The 22,166-nt window shown below is 41.1% G+C and overlaps 1 protein-coding gene across 8 annotated transcripts in view; it reads right to left on the bottom strand.

The window, feature by feature from the left end:
• Positions 1-22,166, bottom strand: part of kdm4c (lysine (K)-specific demethylase 4C) — a 35,592-nt gene that overhangs the window by 2,202 nt on the left and 11,224 nt on the right. For 2 of the 8 annotated variants that reach the window (XM_034203313.1, XM_034203317.1), the window contains exons 5-20: positions 21,501-21,694; positions 16,517-16,566; positions 15,651-15,754; positions 15,254-15,391; positions 14,866-15,062; positions 14,284-14,516; positions 12,091-14,168; positions 11,871-11,982; positions 9,853-10,055; positions 9,236-9,479; positions 7,467-7,543; positions 6,973-7,028; positions 6,746-6,854; positions 2,121-2,315; positions 1,289-1,459; positions 149-268 (exon numbers count right to left, since the gene is read on the bottom strand). In XM_034203313.1, the coding sequence (XP_034059204.1) occupies positions 149-268; positions 1,289-1,459; positions 2,121-2,315; positions 6,746-6,854; positions 6,973-7,028; positions 7,467-7,543; positions 9,236-9,479; positions 9,853-10,055; positions 11,871-11,982; positions 12,091-14,168; positions 14,284-14,516; positions 14,866-15,062; positions 15,254-15,391; positions 15,651-15,754; positions 16,517-16,566; positions 21,501-21,694 (4,281 nt within the window). The remainder of the gene's footprint in view (positions 1-148; positions 269-1,288; positions 1,460-2,120; positions 2,316-6,745; positions 6,855-6,972; positions 7,029-7,466; positions 7,544-9,235; positions 9,480-9,852; positions 10,056-11,870; positions 11,983-12,090; positions 14,169-14,283; positions 14,517-14,865; positions 15,063-15,253; positions 15,392-15,650; positions 15,755-16,516; positions 16,567-21,500; positions 21,695-22,166) is intronic. The other 6 variants (XM_034203314.1, XM_034203316.1, XM_034203320.1 and 3 more) reach the window with 6 other exon arrangements.

Genomic DNA, 22,166 nt, shown 5'->3' with positions numbered 1-22,166 from the left:
TTAAATCTGCAAAACCGGGTCAAACATCTCTCTCATACATTTGTTATTTGTCATTATTGTGTGTTTCTTCAGTGCAGTGTGAGTGAGTGAGTGAGTGAGTGAGTGAGTGAGTGAGTGAGTGAGTGAGTGAGTGAGTGAGTGAGTGTACCTGATACATGTAGGATACGTTGGATCCAAGGTATTTGGCACCATAGAAGAGCCCATCGGGCCACTTCACTTGAACAGCTTCCCCAACTTCAGGAGGGCCCAAGTTCATACAATCTCTGCTCTAAAGATACAAGGGGATAATGGTGGTTCTGTGTAAGAGTGTGCGAGTCAAAAAGCTCTCAAAAAAGGAGAAAAGTCACTCAAATGTAATGTTTGATGAAATAAAAAGGGCTCTTCATTGTGTTTTCAATAGTTACATGTATGGTTAGACTTGATTCTGGCTTCTAACCTGAATATTGGTAAAAACGAATGTATAGGCAATAGTTACAACATCTTATTTTTCACACATGTGTATAATCTAAATATATAGGCAAACAATATCATGTATCACTTTTTGTTTTTAAAGACTGTTGTCCAGCCTCTCATACAGACTGTTTTCACACTACAACACTTACTTATCTACATGCGTGCATTTCCTTTAGATTTTCACTTTCATCATATTGCTTTCTGGTTAAAAGATTTAACAACAACTAAAATCTTAAATTTGAATAGTCTATGTTTCAAACATGTAGCTACAACATGATAAAGATATGAAATGTTGACAAAATATTTAATTTCATTATCGTCTCCAAATTTAAAAAAATGTTTTTTTACAAGAATTAAAAGGATTGTACAATTTGCTGCACATCTGAGGAAGACTTGGTCAATCAAGGCTGGGGCTCAGTATTTAATGAAATTAGGAGAACCTCACTGATAATGTAACAGCTCACCCAGTGAGCCTCAATCATTATTATAATCACTTAAGCAAATCAATGAATTACAACTCTTCACGAACGGTCATATCAGTGATCATTTGGTGCTACCATGACAACCTGGCAGTCCCTTTTATTTTTAATTTGATTGGCCTTTGTCAGACATCCATGTCGTTTCATAGCAATTGCAGAAAAGGTTCATAGTGACACACTTTACAGTAAGACATTTAAACAAGATTATATGTAATCCCTCGTGCAATTTAGAGAACCAATAATCCTGCTTGAAAAAAAAGAAGCTCCTTTCAAATGAGGGTTTTAATATCGGATATGACCTCGTCCAACTGGGAGGCGACCTCTTGAGCGGGGCCGCTAATTAAACATATCCTCACCACTATATCCTCAGGGTACGTATCGTTGGAGAAGGAGCCGTCGTCGAACATGACCTCGTAGAACATCTGGGAGGTGATCTGCGTGACCTTTGAGCTGTAGTAGCGCAGGTTTTTATGTTTGGAGATCACCGTCTGGCCCAGAGAGATGGACGCTTGGCATGCCCGCTGCTTCTGGTACAGACAGAGAGCAATTAGAGCAATGTAGGACAACAATACAGTAGCTTTTCAAACTAAAACTCCTATAGTAGTACATCATTATATGGTGAGTGATGACTGCACTCCATTTCGTTTCGTTTAAATGTTAACTACATTTTGAAAACAAACGCTTTTTTCTTATATAAAATAGCATCTAGCCATGCAGATCGTTCTGATTGTTCATGGTTTTGAGAAATCTCAGTGATTCTGCCACTCATTCTGAAAAAGGACAAAATAATACGATTCTAAAATTGGAGTCTTTCCAGAAACACATTACTCTAGATAATCATAAAACTCCCGTTTCATTGTTGTGAATAATGTAATAGTTACACATTTTATACCCTCATATTTTTTCTAAATAAATTCCAACATTACAGATATGTATATTTCTACAATAACACGACTTTTATTTAGAAAAATGTGAGTAGCATTCACAGTCCCATCTGACAGCAATCAAGTGTTGTTTGCAATGTTGTAATGATTTAGAAAATATATTGCACTAGAACCAATAACACCTATTTTCTTTTACAAGTTACAGTATAGTATGATCGTTTTCCAAGTGCAACACACTGCCATGTCCATTCTCCCTTAGCAAGACCTGGCAACACCTCTGGAAAACGCCTGTCCTATTACTTACAGCTGACGAACTCCGCAACTGATGTCTATGGCAGGTGATTGACACGACATATGGCCAATCATCAGGCTCCAAGATGACCCCAGCAGCATGGGCACAGGTCACATGAAAGGAGGTGGGACACCGGCCACATGAGCACTGGATGCAAGCACCTGCCTTCCTTCTCCCCACGCATCGCTTACGACAATAGATGCACTTCTGTAGACACACACCGGGGAAAACTATCAACACCAACGCCTCACCCTTAGCAGTATGTCACATTAATACTCAGAAAATACAAAGTCAGTTAAAAGTAGGGTTTTGCACCATTTGGTAATTGAACGGTACAAATAAATGTTCTTGTTAGATAATAATGAAAAATAGCATTATTTCTTCATAGAGAAACTTCAGTTTAGTATAAATGTTGAATAATACATTGTATACACTGAACCGTGTAATATGTTAAATGCAGCACATAACATATGCATGAATGTAGAATAAAATGAGTATAAGACCATCCAACATATCTTCCGCTTCTTTGTAATGTTTCCTGGCAAAATGGCAAACATCAAGAGAAATTGTCATCGAGTATCTTTATTACCCTGAAGGAAACCAAGTGTAGCCTTGGAAAGCAGTAAAAAGCATTGAAGCAATTTAAAATCTGAATTTCAATTTGAGAGACCTTGAATGTGCTCAAGAAAAAGTGAGTGAAAGACAAAAGGCTGCCAAGTGAACCATAGCAGGGTTGTTCCATGAAGCTCGAACATCATTTAGAAACAGTATGTCCTCGAAATCAACTTTTTTGTAAAACTACACTGGTATTGGATACGGTGGAGTAAACTAAACTAAGACACAAGAGAATATAATGGGGCCAGTCAACATAAACATGTTATTTTTCCTCTACAACACAAGGAAACCCTCTAAATGGTCCAATCAGATGACATCATTTGAGGTTTCCCCAACAAACCAGTGCAGCAATGCCTGTTTTGGTGCTTTTCCCCTCCATTTTGGAGTGCACAGTGAAGGGTGAAATACACAACATATCCTGCACCGAACACTGCCATGCCTAAATGCACAAACACACTCGCACCTACATTTTTAAGACTACCCCTCGGTTTTCTGCCCCCTCTCCTCTGCTCCCACAAATCCTCATCTCATCCACTAAAGGGAAAGAATGACGACATCCTCCCATTATATTCCTACTCGTACCCATTCCTCTTTCACCCCTTTTGCATCCCATCTCACTCCATTTCCTCCACTCTCCTCCCAATAAAACATCCATCTACGCTCTCTTTTTCGCTTCGCTGCCCTGTTTTCTTCTCTCTGGTGGTGCGGCTTCACATCTCTTTGAAGGTAATTTATTCATTCATGTAATTCCTTAGGAATCCATACTGAAATATCCACACATGCTGGCAGATAATAAGCCCGTGGATAGACAAACTCCTTAGAGGATGTTCCTCAGCGGAAAGTCAGTCTGAGTGGGAATTACCTAGTTTGTAAATATGAAGTAAAGCCTATAAAAAGAGTCTGATGATATACTGTCATATCAATATCTTATCATCTTCATGGAAGAACACGGTGTGTCTAACCAGCATGTGTGGGAGTATGGACATGTTTCATTCTTAAACAGGAACTGATGTTTAAATTCTCTAGTGCATATCTGGGAAATATGCATCGCTCCAGGTGAAAGAGCATAGCCTTTGATAAGGAGGTGATGCTGTGCCAATGCTAAACTTTTCTTAAAAGTCTCTGTTCTTATCAGCTAAGCCTCTGAAATAAGTGCCCTTTGTTCATTCCTTTGAAAAATCAATATCTGATCTAATTAGTTGACCTATGCAGCATTCATTAAATGTAACCTCTAGCGGAGCTGGCTTCACCTTTACAATTATCAGCTTAGCCTACTTTAATCAGATATCACTTGAGGATCAGGGGGTATTGTGTAATGAGCGGTCATCTTCCAAACTTAAAAGGCAATGGTTAATTTAAAATGGCTGGTGAAAATAAGTCATTGTATCCCTTTTTTTATTAGTATTAATGAAGCCTCTATTGCTGCACAGTTCCTTTCTGTTGTATTAATGGAGCATCTTTTGTTTCACAGTTTCTGAACTAAGGCACTTTTTTCTCAGTGCTTTTCTTGGTGACTAACATGGCCTACATTTCATAAACCCCTTTCCCATATCTCGTCCATTATGGACAACATTGTGGTGCTGATGAACTGGCCTGACTGTCTCGTCCACCTATCGGGGCCAGCATGACAAGATCCAGACTGGCATGCCACACAACCTGTGTTAACTGAGGGACGTGTGTGTGTGTGTGTGTGTGTGTGTGTGTGTGTGTATGAACATTTATCGGTGGGAAACAACTATTGTAAATAAAGTACTTTAATACATTGATGACGGCATAGTTTTACGTTTCAATGAGTGTGTGTTTGTGTGAGCCTAACCCACTTTACCCCATGCCTGTGCCCTCTCCGGGGTGTATTTGGATGCCTGTGTTGAGCCATGCGTTAAGAACATTCCCACAGTAAATTATGAATGTGTTCAGTGTGGGATTGTGTGTGTGCCATATTCAATTATAAATGTACCGGGCTGCTGCTGGGGCATCGGGTCCAATGAGAACTCGTGGCTCACGGAGCCAACATACAAATGATGAAGTGGACTAAAGAAAAAAGGTATAAGACCAATAATATCTCTTAATTTAAATGTAAATGAAGATACCAACCTGTCTTTCTGTTACATTATGTGCAATTGTTTATTCAAGCATGCTGTGGGGTTTATCATATTTGTACCTTCATTTAGATGTCAGAGTTTGTTGAAAAGAAGGCCATCTGTTTTATCAACAAATGCATGCGTCTGTCCAAAAAGTGCTTGCATCAGCGTATTCATTAGTGAAAATTGGCACCAAAAATAAAATATTTGGCGTCATGAAAAAAATTAAATAAAATGCACTCTTAGTTGCATCTTTAGATCAGACACATTTTCCAAAACTGTATATACCAACATCACGACATCGAAGCATATACTTTTAGCTGCATTGGTAGAAAGTGTATAATCTGTGGTGTCAAGCTACAATTGGCACTGCTGCAAACTTTATATAATCAAACGGCTAAAGGAACGAAGCATTGGCAAAAGAAAGAATTCTAGTCATTACAATATCTGAAACATTTTGGCAATCATCAGGGTAATGTCACAGGCATTTTATGAGCGCCTGCCCTTTCCTGTCTGGACTCCACTTTTCATTTTGTTCAGATTTTAGCCCCTGGGTATAGATTCTGACACTTTGTGGTCTGTGCTCTCATATTCAAAATGAGCCTCATATCTTTGTGGTATGAGCAGATATGAACCATATCCCTGTGCTGTGGGTAACTTCTCTCAGTGTAAATGCAGTCGTATCTTTTCAACTATTTTCGGGGATGCACTCATGTTACCGTTATTTTAGGAACACCTTGGAAAATGTAGGAGGTATTTTAATATCAATTTGAATTATTTTACACTCCATTTTTGTTCATGATGGTTGGAATTTTGTTATTAGTTTAAATTAGGACAATAAAAAGGGGATCCGCTTCCTCGACTAACCCCTCTCCACCAGGATACACACTGGCAATGAGTTTTGACTGGAAGGGTTGATTACTAGAGACCTTTAAGCATAATGTAGCACAGATGAATGGCACCACAAACTAAATTCGCCACAGCAATTATTATTAGAGGTGAATCAACACCTCTAAAACAGTCAGGCAGGCAACCAAGTTGACAGTTACAAAACCTTGATGATCAAAAACAGCAAATATTAATAAGGTCTAAATGTCTGTGTCAGTTGCTGTCGATGAATTCAGCTGCAAGGTTGTCACATGTATGTCTGCTTGGCATAGCGTTACTCATTCATCGTTTCGGGTATGGTATTGCAAGCCCAGAGGCCTGTTGTGTGTGTGGGTTTTGGTGTGTTTGAAGTAAGCAGTAACGTTAAAGTTGTGAAGTAGCAGGGGCACTGTGTTTGTAGCCTTTATTTAACCAGGTGAAAGCCCCTTGAGATCAAAAATTCCCATCTAATTGTCGGTAAATCAATGCTACTACATTCCAAGTCCCAACCCGTGCCTTGATCAATCATATACGATTCTTTAAAAAGCTGAAGTTTTCATTTACATGCTATACTTTTTGCTGAAACAATAAAGTAAGCAGGGAATGGGCAGGCCGCTTTCGTCTCTGTTATCCATCTTGTGCTCGGTGTTCCTCTCCAACACTGCGTTTTCTGCTGAGCTATCATGGTGCCTACAGCAGAGAGCTAACTATAGTGGCAACATGTCAGGTCTGCTGAGACACACTCCAGCTCTCATTAAGCAAACAAACACACGCATACACACAAATGCATGCACTAAGACACAGGCAGACGGACACACAACCACGCATGTAAAGACAAACGCCCACACACAGACAGCCCTACATAAACAAACCCCCCCCCACCCACCAGTGGTTAATTATCTAGCTTTGATTGCAGGCATGTTCTTCTCACATTGTTAATTAGAACTCTGAACACTTCATTAATTGGACTGAGCCAGTCCTCAATGACCTGGGGAATTCCAGCACTGCATTAGGGTGTGTGTGTGTGTGTGTGTGTGTGTGTGTGTGTGTGTGTGTGTGTGTGTGTGTGCTCACCAGTTTAAATCGCTGCATGGGGATCCTACTGGTGTCAATAGGACTCCTCTTGGCTTCGTCTCTGAACCTTGCCTCTGGTAGTGCCACCGCACACATCACATGAGCCCATCTATATACATACACAATAACAAATTAATACATCATGATGATTAAGAAGCACAGACAATTCTTTGGGTGAGCTCTGGAGATCAGACATGAGCTAATCTGAGAACAAAAGCCTGTCTCACTTGTCGTTTTTGGTTTTCTTCAGAGCTCCACCTCTGAGGTTACAGAGACAGCATTCCTGAAAAAACATAAACGGGAGTTAGAGAGGCAGAAAAGGTGTCATTTCACACACCAATACCGTTACACATATTTACATACAACACCTGCATTGTGTGGGGAAATAGGTCAAATTGTTGTGAAGTCTTCAGAGTAAAAAAAAAGGCATTTACAATGCGACTGCGGAACGGATATATTTTCCAGTGTGTTCATCTTCTAAGTCAAGCAAGGTAATGCACACCAAGTAATGAAACCACAAAGTAACTTCACTAAGCAACATCTGTTTTTTTTAGAGGAACACTGAGGCTTAAATCAGAGTCCGTCTATCAAGCCTACATTTAAGATGTTGGTCTTTTTGATCAATGCTGCTCTAAAATAGCAATGCCCCTATTAGTAATGTGCGTATAACTACATTCCATCTACAAATACAATTGTCACACAAAGAGAAAAATCATCTTACTGCAGTAAAGCTTCCTTCTGTACAGCGATCACATGACCACTGTTCACCGACATCATCTTCGGCAACACCGTAGCAACCTAAAGGAGGAAGAGATAGATAACAATAATTGGTAAAGAATCAATAACTGAACAATTTCAATCTTTATCACCGACTCAAATACCGCCAAACCGGGCGGCATGGTTTGAACATAAAGAACACAGCAGGTGTGAGAGATAATGGTAAATCGCTAACAAAGAACAGAATTAAGTGCCATGTACAATTTGTTCCCAATGATTTTCAACAGAATGGTGGAATTGTATCGTGCAGAAACGCACAGTATTGCAGAAAAAGTGTAAATGGAGAGAGCATGTGTGTCTGTGTGTAAGGGAATGGTTGTGGTTAAGCCAGAAATGCAGACAACAAAAGAGGAAGAGTTACATCTATTCATCTTTGTTTAGAAATGCATCGGTTAGTGTGTTCATCTGTGTATCAAAAAGCACTTTGTAGAAAGCCAGACTTGCACTGGCGTGACAGTAGGCCTTAGTTTCAGACCCTTTGTAACCCCAGAAACCCCAAAACATACACAGTAGTATGAATCAGCAACATTTAGTAAATATGTGTGCCTTTCTTAGTTCTGGTCTGTGCTCTTGGTGTGGCAGAGGAACAGAAATGTTTTATAAAAAACAAACGCTTGTGGCTTCAAACTAAAAAACATTTTGACTTTATAAGCAAGACAAATGTGATTCTGTTCAAAGCCGACAGCTGGTTAAACTCCATTCCTAGAGGTTTTAGACACATAAGCTGGGGGGATTGTTTCATTTGTAAGAAACACTTAAAGTCTGTTTATGTGTATGTCTCAGTTCTTTCCCCCCACTATCCATCACCAAACCAAACATAACATCTAAGCTCACCTCTCTTCCTTTCGCAAGTTCAAATAACAGTAGGGGGTGGGCAGCTACATCAACTTGTACTTACCGTCGGTTCTCCAAACTAAACGTGTGGCTTTTTCATCAGTTTCAAATGACATACTCTTCAGCTCCTGACCCCACACTGCTTTACCACCCCCCCCCCCCCCCTCCCACACACACACACTCACATGCAGCATACACAGCACATGCATAACGCTTAGAGCCTCCAAAGTAAAAAGTGAGGTGGGATCAACACTACAGGCCGGAAAGTATAAGGGTTTGAAAGTGACTGGGAGAAGAAAAGTCATTTTAAAGCTGTCGATTCCCCGACAGTGTGTGAGACCTTAAAAGTGTGCTTGTGTGTGCCTGCATGCATCTGTGTGTGTCTGTAGAAAAGACCGGCTGAAAGCTTAAGATATTGGGAAAATGTGCATGGCTTGAGAAAGAGTCCTAGGGCTGTTTCAGTGTGTGAATGTGGGATTAAGATAATGTACCGAGTATTGCGGCTGTGTGTCCAGAGGAACAGAACGGCTCTGGGGTTTCTTTTTTTTTTTTTTTAAATAGTGTGTTTGTGAGGCCTTGTTGCACTGGCTTGGGGCTTTTGGACAGGAAGTATGTGTGGTGAAGACAGAGGAATCAAACTCATTCGGCTGACGGGGGAAATAAAATACTCCCAACCACAGAGAGAGAGAGAGAGAGAGAGAGAGAGAAAGGGAAACAGAGAGCGGATGGAACATTGAAACGGGACTCAAACCTGACGACCCTATCACAATGACATCAGAAAAACAAGCACAGCATATAAAAACAAACAATGCAGTTTGGTGAGGTATCTACAACACCAGTATCAACCTTCACACACACTATCTACACATTAATACATACTTGCGTGGACTTGCAGGCAACAGCCCTGGCAGTAGAGCAGAGGGGAGGTGCCGTCTTCCTGCAGCAGAGGGTTTGTGGGAGTTGGGGGGCAGTTCTGCTCCCGGAAAGAAAAGCAGATCTCTGGGATAAGGGGCTTGGTTCTTCTGAGACCACCACAGGGATGTGTGTGTCCCTCCATTGGAGAAGAGGGTGTGGGGGTGTCCTTGGCTGTGATAGGTGTGTCGTCCTCTGCTTTGTCTTCAACCTTAAAAACAATTTGAATGATTTTCATGTTCTTCTTAAGAGGTGGTTAATAAAATATTTCCCCACTAATTTGCTTTATAATTAAGGTTCTGGATGGCATTTTAGCCCGTGGCAAATTACAAGAGCTGGTTCTGTAATAAGACAATGATAAGCTGCAGGAAAACCACATTCATCACAAGCGGGATTAGTATTATTTTCAATATTTATTTTATTCGCCGGTAATTATTCAGCTTTAATTATTTGCAGAGACAGCTGCAAACCACTTAACTATTACTGAGGCTTTGCTTTCTTAATAAAACAAAGGCCATCGTGTCTTCAACGGTGTTATATCCAACTACTAACACAGGTTATATTTGAGTTGAACTCTGCTTTACCTGATAATAGGGCATGAAGAGTGTGCACACAGCACAGTGGGGCTGCATGGTGGCTGCATGAGCATTGTACTCCCTCTCTGATGTGAAGCATCTCTTCTTGTTCTGCCACAGGTAGATGAGGGGCTTCGCCCACGCCTCCATTTCCTCCTGCTCCTGCTCCTCCTCCTCCTCCTCCTCCTCTGCCAAGCTTGCTTCAGGGGGCTCTAAGTGGAGACAAAACAAAGCTACAACATTGAGAGCACTTATCTATTCCACTTTAACCTTTTTTCTACTATGGCCCAGATGATGATTCATGAACTATAGAGTGCATATCTCTCGTCTGGTAGTATGTTAATTAAGCCTGTTCTCAATCAGAAACAACCGTGTGCCCTAAATATCAAAAACATAATATGCATTCGGCGCACAACAGACTTTAGCACTATATACCAAAGCTAAAGGTATGTGTGAACCTACTTCGTAATAAATCTTATTCTGAATAATAGATTTGCTGCTAAGGCGGCATTAACACCAAATCATGCGGTCCAGCATTAGCTGTAGGGTTATACCAAATGGCCAATATTTGTGACGTCATGACGTGAACTTCAACACTCCGATGTAAAACAAGTACACTTTTTATTACATGATTATTGTTTTCCGTCAGAGCGTCATGATTTGCTCAGGCGTCTTTATTCTTTTTGAGGGACTGAGCCTAGTGCTGGAGCTTGTTGCGGGAAGCACGCTATCAAGTTCCCAACAGAGTTGCTAAAACGAGCATCGATGTAGTCAGCTGTTACACAAACTCCTGGGCGGTTGGGGGTAAGTGCTTGTGTTTCGGTTTTTTACCCTTAACTTTCAACAAAAGTATTTTTGGGCACCCATCCCCATGGCAGCGAGAGAAAGCAACGTTTACTGTACTCTCTCACCGACTTACTGGTTACGTGACTGGCCAACGACATTGGGCTGCGTTTCTCAAAATGTTTGTCGGTTTAAAATGTTCTGCCGCACACCGCTGCATTGTTCCAGAATTCCCAGCCCGAATTCACTTCCCACACTCACATGACTGGAAGGATGTGTGTTTTCGCCAAACCGCCTGATTTGGTGTAAAGTCAGATCTAATCTGGTGACAATCCCCTCAAGTGACATGAAAACTATTTTCAATGAATAGAGCGGCCTGCCAGTTTATACAATTACCCAAAATGATTAAGAGCTCTCATCATCATAAAATAGGCTCCTCACAGCCATGGTCATTTCATGGTAATTTCTCAGGGATAAACAACTAAAATGCCTCCTGAATTATTCATCCCTTTCACAGCCATAGAAATAATGAATGTGACTGTGTGCGTGTGTGTGCGCTAGCGCTAGTAGTTGTTAATTGAGGCCCCTCCCACCCACCCTGTTAAAACCATGAAAACAAATAGAATATCTATCTCTAGGTATTTTTACTGTGGTAAGCCTGAGTTACATCCGTTTAGTTTATATGTGCATTGACGTCAGTCAAATCATTTTGGGAAACATAAAATGAGAAGAGGGAGAAGTGACCTCAGAGTGGAATGAAACGATGGTTATAAAAAGCTACGCTGTGGGAAAAAACTAATGTTACCTGAAGTGTTGATTACTATGTCAAAGTTTGTTTTAACGGTAATAAAACAGCAAAGTGAATTCCAGTCCTCTTAGTTTACCTATGAGAACTGTAATCTAGTTCAATGCAATGCAAGCAGTGGAGGATCGTGGTTTCTGGCTTAGTGCCATCCACTGTGCAGCTCAGACCACAACAGGAAATGTCCCTGGGCTGTTATTGAAATGAGCTTGTCTCTTGGCTTATAGCATGAACATGTGTCACTCTCTGAATGTTGGGAGAGTTTTTTAAGGCCTGACCTTTGCAATAACTTTCAATGAACTGTGTGTGTGTGTGTGTGTGTGTGTGTGTGTGTGTGTGTGTGTGTGTGTGTGTGTGTGTGTGTGTGTGTGTGTGTGTGTGTGTGTGTGTGTGTGTGTGTGTGTGTGTGTGTGTGTGGGTGTGTGTGTGTGTGTGTTCCCACCATCATCACTGGCATCCTGTGGTTTGACAGCCGTGGGTACAGCCCTCGCCATGGGTTTCCTGAGTGGGTGACGCCAGCTCTTCGTGGTCCTCTTCACCGACAGGGCAGGGTACTGGCAGGAACAGGCATCAGTGAAAGGCATTAGAGTGCAAATAAAATGTATTTGTTTCAAACTTTAGCTAAAGACTGAATGTGTATGACTGTGTAAAAGAGCACTCACTGCACAAACCTCCCCAGGTTCCAGGCCTGATTCATCACACTCGCAGTTACTTGTATAATTTTCCTCCTCTTCCTCTTCTTCTTCTTCTTCTTCTTCTTCTTGTTCCTCCTCATCAGATGAGTCACTACTGCTCTCTCCCTTCACACAACATTGCTGCTCCATCTCTTCGCCATCAGATCCCCTTTCATCCATGTCAGACACCCCATCCTGTTCACCTCCTGCCATATTCAGAGGTGTAACAGTAGTATTGGAGTGTAGACTCTCCTCTGTGTCTCTATGTCTCCCCAGCTCCCTGCACAAGGAGAGGGCGTCAGACCCATCTGTGTCCCCTCGGTGGAGCTCATAATCCCCACAGAGGCCCAGGGACTCAACAGCGCCAACTGAAACTAGTGAGGTGGGCTCGAGCTGGGCCCAGGTGAGAGGCCCCCCTTCCTCTTCCTGGTTCTCAGACTCACGTAGGTCTTGTTCTGTGACCTCCAGGTCTGTGACTTCTTTGCACTGAGGTTCGGTCCACATGGTGTAAGGCAGCGGGTCGTGGGTGAAGTCAGAAGGGAGTTCTGGGTGCAGACTCTGGATGAGTACTGCAGGACCCTGGGAATTTAAGTTTTTCCAAATACTGCTGGAGAAAGGTTTGGGTTCCATGTATGAGTTCTCAAAAGTACAATGGGAAGGGGAGTATGTAGTGTGGTGGTGCAGCTGTAGTGCCGAGTCACCTTGAGTGCATAATGGCGTATGGGGGTTATAGTTTGAGGTACCAGTTAAAAAAGGCAGACCATTGTTCAGACTGAATGCATTGTCCCTATGAGCCGGGTGCTGTGAGTTTTCTTTGCTTGCTAACTCTAATAGGCTGTACTTCTGCTCTGTTTGAGGTACATTGCTCTTAACTACCTGGAGAGGGGAAGCATCAGTTCGTCCAGTGGGAACATTTTCCAGCTTTATATGCTCCTGTTCCGCAGCAATTCCTGATGCTTTTAGCTTTTCATGGACAACACCAGATGTTATGTTGTGCATAGCATTGGTAGTTAAATGAGCCGCGTCTCCTTTTGAACCAGACACTGCTGCCCCTTTACAGCTATATGAAGACTCTGACTTCCACTTGTTGGCACGTTCTACAGAAAGAGGTTCTTTTGACATCTTTAAGTTGCTTTTTAACTCCTGTTTGGCTCCATTTGAGGACAGAGAGCTAGTTAGCGTCTCCCTATGAAGCACAGGTGCAACCTGGTGACTGCCTGATGTAGCTTTGGGGACATTGGTTAGCCCATACTCAGCCGGGGTGAGGGAGGGCATCTCTTGGATCAGTACAGGTGGCAAAGGGCAGATTCCAACCGTATCTGCTGGCTCCAGAGTGAGTTGTGGCATATCTACTGCATTCCTCTGCAGCAGAGGAGGGCAACGATTTCCCTTGGTGATATTTTTCTCCAAATTGCAATTTTGTCCTGAAGGGGAAAAGGAGCAACATGATGTGCTACTACCCCCCTCTACTGGCTCAGATTTAAGATCATAAAGTGCTTTTGTAGTGGAGTGTGGATTGGTATGTTTGGTATCAACAATTGTGTTTATTTTCTCTGCTTTAGCGATGTTGTTAGTGTAATTCTCAGTACCCGTGTCCATGCTAGTGTCAGTGTTTGGTGATAGCCTTAAAGTGTCTTCTTTACATGAGAAACTCGATGTTTGAGAGTTATAGTCAGGCGGACACGAGCTCATCTCAGTCTCAGCAGAGTTGTTTTTTGTGTTGGAGGACGAGCTGAGTGTTTGAGCCTCCAGGGGAGAGACCCTGATACAGCAGTCCTGAGAAGGTGAGAGGTCTTGTGGTTCAGGAGAGCAACACCTTGGCTCATTAGTTCCCAGATGCATCTGCGTATCCTCAGGCCCTTGTCTGAGTCCATCGGGAGTCCTTCTCGTGACCCCTGACCCGGAGAGGTGTTGAGGGTCAGTGTGAGTGACCGTCTCTGCCTTTAGGTCATTCTTCACTGGTGCAGCAGGAGAGGGAATGGGGTTGCAGTAAGAGTTATTCGAAAGACTTAAACTATTACTCTCTACACGATTTACCTTGACCACACACATCTGTCTGCAAGGACCTGTTGAGGATAAGGAAAAATTAATATAATGTACCACAAGGTAAACAGCAACATAAGCACGCGGTCAAGCTGTTTAAATCACACCCACGCATACAGTATACTTGATGTCGCTTACCAGAGAGCTGAAAAGGGTTCTGGTTCTGTTTGTGCTTTGACTCGGCTTCCATTTTCTTCTCTTTTTCCTCCTCTTCCTTGCAGCTTGTCCCCGCAGCAGACTTTCGCACCTTGGGCCCAGTCGGACTCCCCAGGCCTTTCCTCTTGCTGCTGGTCAGCGCTGTGCTGCCATCCAGGGCAATGGGCTCCTCAGTGGTTCTGAGGCGCTTGGATCGCATACGAGAGTGGGTGCTGCTGTGAGGAAGGATTGAGATAAAAGAAGATTGAAGCCCAAAATTAAGGAAACAAATGTGGAAGTTTGTGACTTTATTATGTGTGCCAAATGCCATTGTCTCGTCACTATCCAATGCACTAGGGCCACAATTACAGGCATCATCACAGACTGATGTCTCTCCAAATGTTGCATTGGACAAAAACTAAATGGGATCTTTAATAACAATGATGAGGACTGTGTATGTTTTCAACAATATGATGTCATCAATATACAAACAATGTACTCCCACCATCAGCTGCAATAGACTCTTCTCTTTAACAGAATTGTATGGAAAGCAGAAGAAACTGTGTTGGAATATGAATACAGTACCCTTTATTCAAAATAGCTTTGTTCTTGCGCCTCCTCTGCAACCAGCTGTGCAGCTCCGGTGTTGTACTGGGAGTGGCGAGTATGTGATCAAGAGGTGCAGAATCTTTGCCCACCATCCAGTTGGCGTAGCGGTCCGGTTGAAACTGTTTCACAAACGGTTCCATGGATATTTTTACCATGTCCTTGCTACAAGTGCACTGGAAGAAAAAGACGAGTATGAATATTCTGTCTTCTTTGGAAAAACATAAAGAGGCATTGCAGTGCAAACACAATTATAATCAATTCTGTTTGATACTGTATGACTATGATTTTTAAGCATGAATTGAATTGTATTCTGAGGCACTTTGTTGGATGTTCCAAAGACTTGAAGCATGTGCATGAATGTTACCTGTGTGGCTACTTTGCCATAGTCTATCCAACGCAGAGTGGCGAAGTTGGTGGACTCCGCACAGTTGAAGCCATGATTGAAGCCAGCATGGTAGCCATAAGGGAAGGTGATCATGAACTCTCCAGCTTCCTGAGTAATCTGGCAATTTATTATAAACATAGGGGAAGAGATTAGTTTGAAAGAGTAAAAGAAATGTGAACTCTCCTCCCATTTTCTTTTCTAAATCAGAAAGTAAAAGAGAATGAATGAAATCCTTTAATAAGTTACTGCCGATTTCTACATTTCAGAATGAGCACTGCTAATTTCACTGGAATGAAAAGCCATCTCAATAAAGTTGGTAAATAAAGGGCGTATAAAAGGCAAGAAGAGTCATTTTTCAAAGGGGATGAGGGCCTACCTTATCAAAGGGAATGCCATACTTCTTCAGTATGGAAGGGGAGATTAGAGTCATCTTGTGACGAAGAAAAGCCTCACACCCCTTGAAGCTGTTGGGAAAGAAACCTGACAAAAATGTGCACAAACACAACATTAACATAGAGTGTAAGCCAGCGGAGAAACATGTATAACATGCATAATAAAAAGCTTGACTAAAAAGTGTTTCTGTGGTCACCTTTTCAACCTTTACAGATCTAATTAACAGATTACATTTACAATGCATCTGGGTAAATCACAAAAGCAGCATATTTTCAGAATATGTCACCACTTTCTATACCTAACCATTAACCTTAAAATAAAAGAGTAAACTTGATTTAACATGTATTTATATATAGTTCCTTTTATATAGGATTCTACTGTAATTTGTATCATTAGTTTTACATTTTTAGATTTCCATTTATCCAGAGAAGTAATCAGCATTGCAATCTTAGACCTAATAGCCCATTTTAAATTGAAATTCAAACACTTTAATAATGACTAAGTTGTCAAATTAATCTTATGCATTACGGTTTATTTAGTCTACTTACGCCTTACAATATGGATTTTTCTAAAGAGGTTTGTCACTACATTAAACCTCCTTTTGCATTTACATTTCTACTAATAGCAGTTTTTGCACGTTAGTATTCCGAGCTCATTAGCATGCGGCATCCTTAGCTTTTCCATTACCACTATTGTCATCTCATTTCAGAGTTGAATTGATGTGCTGTTCTTTGTTGTTTTATGCAGACCTGGTTCTGAATGCTGCATCATTATTTAATAACTGTTTAATTATTTCTCCCGCCTTAATTCATATGTAGAATACAAAGAGAATATAAATGATTATTGTACCTGTAGCCAGACGCTCCAGTCTCTTCCCGTGCTCAGGGGGGATTGCATACCTATTAGAGATAAGAGATAAATATGAAGCAGACAGAAATACTTTTGAATGTGTGGGTGAAATTCTCCACATGCATTCTTCATTATGCCTAAACTGTATAATACAAGTTTTCAAGCAAAGCCTTTACAACTTCAAGACTGCCATCAAGTGGTGGATGAGCGAATAATTGTAAGAAGGCTGATGGGACAGAAATGTTGTTATGTCTTATTGGAAAAGTGTATTCAGGTACACAGTATAAACCCTTCAATTACCTTGGCAACTTCTGAGCCTGAACATTTAAAAGGTCACCTATTATGCAAAATCCACTTTTTCATGTATTTTATACATAACCATGTGTCCCCTCTGTGTAAAGAGATTCTGAAAGTTTCAGGAAAAAAGATTCCCTCATTTTTTGTCCTGATTCATTTCTATAATAACCTGTCTGAAAATTAGCTGATCAGATTTTGGCCACTTTAAGATGTCATAATTGTTTGGCTTGTGTAACCATTAGCCAATAACCAACCAAGGTAACACCCCCGCCCACCTTATCACCTGAATCTCCTCCTATAGTGTTCTTTTTAACCAAATATCTCACAAAGGGGAGTGGCTCCTTATTTTCATCTAAAGTAACAGACAGAGAATCAGCACTTTTGAAACAGGGCTGAAACAGAGGGGTTTATGGGATGCTACAATGCATGATCTGTTTGGTATTTGGAGCCAAACACTTCAGAGACATGTTTTGTATATATATATATATATATATATATATCTGAGACCTATAATATATTGATGAAAACAATTATAATAGGGGAGCTTTAAAAAGCCAATGCATTTGGTCTTTGACTCTGTTAACACCGTTTCAAAATACGGAGTCGAATTCAATTTCTAAAAAGAAAAAAAAAACTATTGCTGTAAGTTAAGCGTTAATCTTGTTTGGCCTTATCCTGCATTATTTATTGTGCTACACTGCTGACGCAATTGAATTGAAACTATTCCCGATGTTCCCGGTGACAAACCCGGCTCATGACTGAACTCCCACAAGGTTTGACGAGGCGCTCCATTCGACTAGCAGCATCTGCCCTCAGGTCTGTGGCATTTCTATCATATCATATCACCTGTCAGCTTAACAAAGCAGTGAGAGGGAGAGCCATCCTCAGGTGGAGGTGACATGGCAGGTGGGGGGGGGTAGGGGTTTGAGAAGAGGTGAGAGAGGTGCATCTTAAAGCCGCTCCACTCCAGGGAAGAGATGTCAAAATAAAAGCATGATGAAAGAGTGTACCCCTGTGTGTGAGTGTGTTAGATGATAAGGGCGTGTGTGTGCGTGTGCGTGTGTGTGTGTGTCACTGTCTGCCTGTGACACTGATCCCTGTGGGTTGCAGGGCTCACTGCTCTAATGAGCAGAGCTCCCTTCAGGGCAAGAGGAGAGGAGAGAGAAATGGAGCAAGCCAAGCTGACAAAAAATAAAAATAAACCTACATTTTGATCTGCCTGCATTCTTCACTTCAACATAATCATTTTAACCCGACACTTTTTAAAACCCAGCTTCTCTTCTATAAAAACATGCAAGAGCTTGAACAAATAAACGTTTCTGTTTTCTGTGACAAGGCGTTTATTTCGGCACCTACTTTTTGTTTTGATCTTAATCCTTTTTTTAGATCATCACATTTTAGTTGACTAGGAATATTGGCATTTGAATTTAATTTAAGTCAAATAAATCCTATACCATTTCCTTATAGTATCCTTTTGGATAATTGTAGCTCAAGTTTAAGGACTGAAAATTGAGACATCGAAATAGAGATGGACTGAGTGCTGTGCCGAAAAAATTACAGAGAAAGGGGAAAATAATAGTTTGCATTAACTCAGTTACACCACTTGCTCTGGTCAGTACAGTATTTTCTATAATATCTAACAAGATATTATGGAAAATTCAAAGTGTGTAAATCTACCCAAAAGAGTAACTTAACACTTGAGTGACTTCTTTAGTTAGTTAATTATGTGTTGCAATCAGCTTTTACCTATTACACTAACTATTGATGAATTGTCTCAGAGTATCTCTGTCCTCTAGAGCAGTGGTTCTCAAATGGGGGTACGCGGACCCCTAGGGGTACGTTGGAGTACTGCAGGGGGTACGTGACATTTATTTTATGTTAATGAAAAAAATTATAATAATTCAGGAAAAGTAGCGAAGTTTGAGCAGTGTGGGTTTTATATTAACAGAGTTACACATATTTCAAAACGCAAAGTGTAATAACTGCAGTGGCCTTCCTGTCACTGAGAATAACAAAGATCCTCAGTGAAGCTCAAGCCCATGTTTCTCACTACATTGTAAGTACAACTTATTAAAAAGATCAGTTCAATGCAACTAATGTCGTCTGAGTGTTATTGCATGATGTTAAAATTGGTTTGCCATGAATTTAGTGATGGATTGTAAACATTTGAAATGTAGCATTTAAGTGTTTCTCAGTTACAAGGTTGTTGTTTTAATAAATCAGACACTGATGGTGCAAGGCTGTACTGTACCTCTTTGCAGGCATTTTCTCCTTAAATTGTTTTTGCGCTGATCAGGGGGTACTTGGCTGAATTTTTTTTTTCAAAGGGGGTACATTATTGAAAAAAGTTTGAGAATCACTGCCCTAGAGCAGTGGTTCTCAAACTTTATTGTGCCAAGGACAGGCAGATCCATAAAAAAAAAAATTCTGACCGGTTGTCAATTTTAACTGATTTTAATATTTACTCACCACCAGCAGGTAGCAACAGAGGCTAATTGTATGTAACAGCCTGAACAAATACTAGAACAATATGCATCCAAAACATTAACAACGTTTAAAAAAGAACCGGTGTCGTTTTTTGGTTTTTCGGAAAAACGGAAAACCAAAAAACCGACGTTATTCAGTTTTTAAACCAAAACGAGAAAACAGATAAATTAAAGTTTTGGTTTTGTTTGTATGATTTACGGATAATCCAGTGAATGCTGGGAAAACGAGGAGAAGGCGCATTGTGTGTGTGTGTGTGTGTGTGTGTGTGTGTGTGTGTGTGTGTGTGTGTGTGTGTGTGTGTGTGTGTGTGTGTGTGTGTGTGTGTGTGTGTGTGTGTGTGTGTGTGTGTGTGTGTGTGTGTGTGACTGGCATTTGTTTTCAGAACATATTATGATAGTGTCGTTCGTTCCGGTGCACTCCGACAGCATTTAGCACTACATCGAGATTAAGAATAAAGATTAAACTTATTTTGTGAACACCCGTATATACCTATGGAGTTAGCCAGATGTGTGTAAATTACTGTTCATGGTCATTTGAAAACAAATGCCGGTGTCGGACAGACACAAACACACCGAACACACCGAACACACAGTGCTGAGCTGAGCAGAGCACATACACACACCAGTGGCGAACCGTCAGGGCCTTCAAGGTATTCAGAGAATACCCTGGAACACTCAGATAAAACAAACAAAAATCAATTTAATTATATAAATGTATATAAAATGAATAAATGAAAATCGTATCTGTGTTGTTGATCTGTAATATTACAGCGTTACGTTGATTTGTTTGTCCTTCTCGGACCATGCACTACGCATTTCAGTGGTTTTGTGTTAGAAAAGAAAGCAACCAATCAGATCTTGTTCTGGGTCTCTGGGTAGAATATCCTTCAACCAAGGTATTCTACATCCTTGATAGAATGCCCTGGCCGTTGCACTGAATGAGAGCGTACGTTTGGACTGACAGTTTGATCAACCAATCATATATTGATTTGTAGCCAATGGGCGTATTCTTCCAGAGTTTCCCTCGGTTCCAGGGTGCTCTAGAAGGCCCGCTAGTTAACTGGCTCGAGACAGAGGATCTAGATGAATGCGACGAAGCAATTCATGCCGTTTTATTGTTTTTAACGTTGAAATGAAAAGTGCATCAGGTGAAGATGAAGTTGTTGCGAGTACCCTTTTCAAGACGACAATTCAGTGAAAATACGGACATTATAATGCCGCGGAGGGGGCTGCGGCGGCGGGGGGTGTGTGTGTCTACAGAAGGTCCAGTTGAGATAGACACGGTTCGCCACTGACACACACACATCATGCGCCTTGGTGACCGGACATCTCCTTCATAAAACTAATAAATGTGTGTGTAGAGATGTGTGTAGAGATGTGTGTAGAGGTGTGTGTAGAGGTGTGTGTGGTTAACACGTAGCAGCCTGCAGTCACTCGCTGTTCTGATGAAGGTAAACACAGCGAAGGCGGTGCGTAAAAAGGCACATCTTTACCCGCTGGTGCTGCACTTCTCAGAGGCGGAGTATACGTCCCGCTGCCTCCTGATGTTGTAGTGAAAGATTAACTAGGCTACTGGATGAAATAATATCACTGGTATAGGTGCGAAAATTAAACACTTTTTGAAAAAATATTATGATAAAATATTTTTATATATTTATAATTCTGCAAATATTACGATAAATTCACAGCTATTTCGCAGCCCGGTACCGGTCCGCGGACCGGGGGTTGGGAACCCCTGCTCTAGAGCTTCCAAAGACAGTTCAAATGTAGTGGGGAAAAAAGTTAGTCTGCAGCTTAGCTATCAAGTACAAATAAGTTGGCAATCAGGCAGGTAAAATACTTCAGACTGTTAACCAGTGTCTGCAATAATTTTACAGAAACAATGTATAGTAAATGGTAACTGGTTAAGATTAGAAATGTGTCCATTTCTCACAGTAGCCATTGCCTAAACTAAACCATATATAGACCTATAGTCTGATGATGGCTAAATGCGTGTAGCAATTTTTTCTAATGCGTAGAAAAGTGGATGTGAACATAAAAGTGTCACTAAAGTATGTGTCTTACTTATTAGTATGTGTCGCAACTAGTAAGACATATACTTTAGTGAATATTATACAGTTGGTTTCCATTGAGTGTTAAAAGTAATTTTCAGGCAATCTTTCATTGCTTCTTTGTGCGTTTACCCCCTGTCCCATACTAACCATGACTTGGGCTCTCCAAAGTGGAGGTAGTTGATGCTGTACAGGTCCATATCCTCAGTGTGCCACGAGAATGTGGTCTTCCACATGCCAAAGTATAGGTATGGAGTGTTCACCCCCTGGATGGACACACCGCAGTCCTCCTCGATAACATCCAGGATAGAGTTGAGGTGGCCAACGTTCCACTCTTCCACATCCTGGGAGATTAGAAACAATTGGACGTCATAAGTAGGGATGCCAGCAATTATTCGATTAATCGTTACAGTCTCCATAATCGAATATTATTTTTAAAAATCGATTTTATTTATATATTTTTTTATTATTATTTATGTTTTTTTTTTTGTTTTTTTTTCTGGCTTAGTTTCAACCAAAATATAGACTAATGCTAATAATAGTAATAGTATTAACAATTGTAAATGGCCATTGGTCACACCACCAGTTTGTTTTACTGTAAACTTGGAGGAAGCCTGCGTGCAGAGCAGACTGCTGCTGCAGCACGCTACACACCGCCCCCGCTCCCACCCTCCCTCACACGTGCGACTAAAGATGAACAAAGCGGCAGGTAAAAAGAGTTCCTCCTCGTGGAACTACTTCGAACTTATAAGTACAAAGGAAGTGAAATGCAAGCTCTGCGAAAAGACGTTGGTCTATCACAGCTTAACCTCAACA

This window comes from Gymnodraco acuticeps, unplaced genomic scaffold, assembly GCF_902827175.1.
Source record: "Gymnodraco acuticeps unplaced genomic scaffold, fGymAcu1.1, whole genome shotgun sequence".
In the NCBI taxonomy this organism is placed as follows: Eukaryota; Metazoa; Chordata; class Actinopteri; order Perciformes; family Bathydraconidae; genus Gymnodraco; species Gymnodraco acuticeps.
The sequence above is the reverse complement of the archived record's forward strand: the minus strand, read 5'-3'. Positions and strand labels throughout refer to the sequence as shown.